This window comes from Arachis duranensis, chromosome 2 (genome assembly GCF_000817695.3).
Source record: "Arachis duranensis cultivar V14167 chromosome 2, aradu.V14167.gnm2.J7QH, whole genome shotgun sequence".
Lineage (NCBI taxonomy): Eukaryota > Viridiplantae > Streptophyta > Magnoliopsida > Fabales > Fabaceae > Arachis > Arachis duranensis.
This window is the reverse complement of record NC_029773.3, coordinates 16539663-16544570: the sequence shown is the minus strand read 5'-3', so window position 1 is coordinate 16544570 and position 4908 is coordinate 16539663. Positions and strand designations below refer to the sequence as shown.

The following is a 4908-nucleotide window of genomic DNA, read 5'->3' as shown; positions in this document are numbered from 1 at the left end:
CTCTACTCTTCTACTTGTTGCAATTTATTTTTCCTTGATTAATTTCTGCAATCCCACATCCCTGACCCATTTAAGATTCAAGCAATTTACATTTCTTGTCATTTAAGTTTCTGCAATTTACATTGCTTGTTCTTTAAGCTTCCTGCCTATTTACATTCTGCACTTTAAGTTCATTGCTATTTACATTTTGCTGCCACAATTCTCACTTAAATGTTAGCTTGACTAAACTAATCACCCACTAAAGTTGCTTGATCCATCAATCCCTGTGGGATCGACCTCACTCTTGTGAGTTATTATTACTTGATGCGACCCGGTATACTTGCCGGTTGGATATGTGTGTTGGAAATTCGTTTTTCCACAAAAACACCATCAGTACTTTGCTGATGAAGTATATTGGGCGTTGAGTTTTGTCCTCTTCTCGGACAAGGACTGGTGCCATGGCCTGTGTGGTCACAGCTAGATATAAGTACAGGGGTTCCCTTTCTCTAGGATTGCTGAGTACGGGAGGTTTTGAGAGTATCTTTTTGAAGTGGTTGAACGCTTCTTCGCATGCCGGAGTCCATTCGAAGGTGATCCCTTTCTGCCGAGGCGCCGAGGAACCGTGATAGAGCTGTGAGCTTCCCAGTAAGTCGTTGCACATCCTTGACATACCCAGGACTTGTCATTTTGAGGACGGCTTCGCATTTGTCTGGGTTGGCCTCCACCCCTCTTTGTGTTATCATGAACCCTAAGAATTTCCCTGCATCCATGGCAAATGCGCATTTGAGTGGATTGAGCCTCATTTTGAATTTTCTTAGTGCTTTGAAGACAGTTTGGAGGTCGCCTATTAGCCTGTTCGGTTCTACTATTTTCACCAGGATGTCATCAACGTATACTTCTACTGACTTGCCAATGAGGTCATGGAAGACCTTGTTCATTAGTCTTTGGTAGGTGGCTCCCGCATTTTTCAGCCCAAAGGGCATTACTTTGTAGCAGTAAGTACCCCCTGGCGTTATGAATGCCGTTTTGTCCTCGTCAGGTCGGTGCATCAGGATCTGGTTATAGCCAGAGTAGGCATCCATGAAGCTGAGGAAATGGTACCTACCGCCGAGTCAACCAGGGTGTCAATGTTGGGGAGGAAAAAAGAGTCTTTTGGGCATGCCTTGTTCAGGTCGGAGTAATCAACGCACATTCACCACCTTCCGCTGGATTTCTTGACTAGGACGACATTGGACAGCCATGTTGAATATTCGAGTTCTTTGATGAATCCTGTTTCTAGTAACCCTGCTGTTTGTCTGGCGACTTTGTCGGCCCTTTCTTGAGACATCTTTCTTCGCTGCTGGGCTACTGGTTTAGCGTCAGGTTTTACGGCTAGTCGGTGGGACATGACCTTGGGATCCAGTCACGGCATGTCTGATGGTGTCCATGCGAAGAGGTTGCCGTTTGCCCTTACAACCTCCATGAGGGGCCCTTGAGTTCATAGAGCAAGTTCCTATTTACAAAGGTAAACTGATCTGCTGACTTCCCTATTTGAAACTTTTCTATGTCCCCCTCTAGTTCTGGTCTCGGCTTGTCCTCCATCCTGATGTCCAGGTCTGCCAAGAACACGCCAGCTGCCCTCTTGGATTCTTTCCTTAAGGATAGACTGGCGCTGTCGCAGGCGACTACCGTTTCTAGGTCTCGCCTTATGGAGCCGACTGTTCCCTTGTTCGTTATGAACTTCATTGTCAGGAACTTAGTGTATATTATAGCTGAGAATTCGTTGATGGTCTTTCTCCCCAGGATGATATTGTAGGCTGTGGAGTCTCTGAGGACTACAAAGTCTGCCATAACTGATTTCCTGGCGTCGCCAGTTCCCAGGCAGATTGGGAGAGAGATCGTCTCGTCAGGTTTTATGTAGTTATCTCCTAGTCCCATAACTCCATGCTGGTGGCTCTTAAGGTCAGATTCCTTGAGCCCCATGGCGTCGAACACGTTCCTGAATAGGATGTTAGAATCAGCTCACGTATCGACGAGGATTCGTCTGACTAATCTTGTTCCGATCATCGTAGTGATCACCATGGGGGGTTGTCGGGGAGGTCGTGAAACCATTTATCTTCCGGGCCAAAGGATATCGTGGGAGATCTTTTGCTAGCGACGGGACCTTCTGTTGAGATGGAGAGTACCCGGGTATCCTTTTTTGCTGCCGATTTGGACTTAGGAGGGCTGTCGCGCCCGACCATGATATTGACCACAAATATTGGGGTTATTGTTATCCCCCGTGGGTTCTTGTTTTTGTTTGACAGTTCGGCTACGATCTTCCTCGAAGCGTTCTCGTTCTTGTCTTCTCGGCTCCCTGATGAGCCGGGAGAATTCATTCAGCTTCCCTTCTCTAATAGCCTGCTCTAAGGTGTCTTTGAGATTGAAGCAGTCTTGGGTTTTGTGACCAAATCCTTTGTGATAATCACAGTAAAGGCTTTTGTTGCCTCCCGTTCTTTCTTTCAATGGTCTAGGTCTGGACAGGATTCCCTTGTTTGCAGTTTGTTGGTAAACCTCTACTATGGGCGCCGTAAGTGGCGTGTAGTTCGTGAACCTTCCTACCCGTGGAGGTTGCTTGGACTACTTATCTAGGGTGCCGTCCTTGGGATCTTCTTTGTACCTGTCGACCTGGGGGGCCTGCCAACCTAGGGGGTTTGAGAGCTGCCATTTGTTGCCTGCTACAACCTGACTCACTTCCTCATCATTGATGTATTCCTTGGCCACCCTTTGAATCTCTTGCATGGACCAGAAATGCTTGGTAGTGAGGTGCTTTCTAAAGTTATCGTTTAGCAGGCCGTTTGTTAGGCAAAGACTAGCGACTGAGTCCGTAAGGCCGTCAATCTCTAGGCACTCATCGTTGAATCTATCTAGGAACTTTCTGGTTGGCTCTCTGGGCTTTTGGGTAACCCCTAGCAAGTTGATTGGGTGCTTGGCCTTGGCTATGCTTGTCGTGAACCGAGCCAGGAAGCTTTGGAAGATGTTCACAAAAGCTGTGATGGACCCTTGTGGGAGGGCGTTGAACCATCGAATCGCTGGGTCGGCTAGCGTCACAGGGAACGCTCGGCATCGGACCGCATCACCCACCCCTTCCAAGTTCATTCTTGCTTCAAAGGCTGTGAGGTGCTCCTGGGGATCCTTAGTCCCATCGTACCTCATGTCTGTCGGCTTGTCGAAGTTTTTCGGGAGCCGGACCTTGAGGATCGAGGGGTAGAAAGGAGTGGCTCCCATGATAATGGGGTCCTTCTATTTCTTGGTTTTCCTTTCTGGGACTCCCAATAGCTCTCAGACCTGCTTTGGGTACGTCGGGAGGTCGCCTGGGTACGCGCCTCACCGTGCTCTGTTTAGCTCTCGCTCAAGGTTTTGTACTCTATGCCTGAGTTTTTGCATGATCTTGGTGCTGTCGGCCCCCGTTCCTCCGAAGGGATGTCTTTTGGGGGTCTTGGTGTAAATTTGTTGGTTCGGCTAGACGGAGGATCGTAGCTGTTTGCCGGCATGGGCTGTCGAGCTTGCCCTGCTCAGGCGGGCTCTGCTTCCTTTGCAGAGTTCCTCCGAAGTGTTGAATCGCTCTATGTCTGCTTCAGGGTCCCCACAGACGGCGCCAATGTTCATTACCTGGGGTTCTCGGGTACTCGACGGGTCAGGAGACCTTGAAGGGATGAGATGGTGAGACCCTGAAGCAACTCGAAGTGGGCTCTTGGTCCAGGATCAAAGGTCGGTGGGAGTGGCGGTAGATAGACAAGGGGGGATGCCCACCTGCAAAGACACTCCGACGATCAAGTCAGTGTCCGTACGAGAGGATAGCCAAATTAGGTAAGGTGATGTGTACCTCGGGGAGAGTGCTGACCTCTCCCATTATATACTGCGTTGGGTGGGCCCAAAGATGACCTAGCCCACTGGCCAGGACGCCTGTAAGTTGTCCTTGTCCACGTGGGGGGAGCTGATCGTTCTGAACTTCGGGTCGGGGCTTCGGGTCGTGGCCCCGAGAAACTGACCCGACCGGTTTGCTAGGCGTAGTGATGGATTGCGTAGGTGGTGAAGTCGGTCATCGGCCGGGTCGGGTACCGGGAACCGACCCATAGAATTTCCTTGGCGGAATTTGGACCTGGGTCGGAGGTGGTGAAATTAAACACTAAAGAAAATAAATAAAATGGTAATATTAAAAAGACAAAAAAAATTTAATTTATTTAGAATTTATTAATTATTGCAATAATTAATAAATATTAAGTTGGTTAATTTATTTTAGTTGTTAAATATTTTTATAAATAAATATACACCAATTTAAACATAGCACAAATTTAAATAGAATTGTGACTAATAATCTAATGTATACCACTGATTTTTTCAAAAGAATTTTCATCTAATTCTTATTAATTATTTTATTTATATTATATATATAATAAAATATATTTGAAGAAACTGCATTATAACATTATTATTTAAGCATAATTTTGAAAACAATGATTTTATAGAAAAAATAAATTCTAAAGTAAAGATATTATAAATAAACACTAAAAAATGTAAATGATGTGGCAACAAAACGAATATAACATAAAAGGGACAGGATACTTATTATTAGAAAATATGTGACAAAAAAAATATAAATAGACAAACAAAAATGTGAAAAAAATGATGAAGGGCTTTTGAGACAGTTATACACATATAAAAAATTTTTCACTTGAGTAATTAATTTATTAATCTGATATAATATTTTAAAATAAATTTTTCTTGAATAAATTTACTGTTTAAATTTAAAAATTATCAATTTAATTGTAAATTTAATTATTTGTTGCTATGAAAAAAGAAATTTAAAATAAAAAATATTATTTAAAAAAATATTTTTAATTTAAAATAATTATATTTAAAAAATATTTTATTTAATTGAATTGACTACTACAATTAATTACATAGAAA

The 4908-nt window shown here is 44.1% G+C and overlaps 1 protein-coding gene across 1 annotated transcript; it reads right to left on the bottom strand.

The window, feature by feature from the left end:
* Positions 1 to 2577: 2577 nt before the first annotated feature.
* On the bottom strand, positions 2578 to 3225 carry LOC107473819 (uncharacterized). The gene has a single exon (XM_016093406.1). It carries the CDS (start codon positions 3223 to 3225, stop codon positions 2578 to 2580), a length of 648 nt encoding a protein of 215 aa, XP_015948892.1.
* Between the last annotated feature and the right edge of the window lie 1683 nt (positions 3226 to 4908).

Coding starts and splice junctions, on each gene's coding strand:
- LOC107473819 (XM_016093406.1), bottom strand. CDS start 3,225: ATGGGAGCCACTCCTTTCTACCCCTCGATCCTCAAGGTCCGGCTCCCG.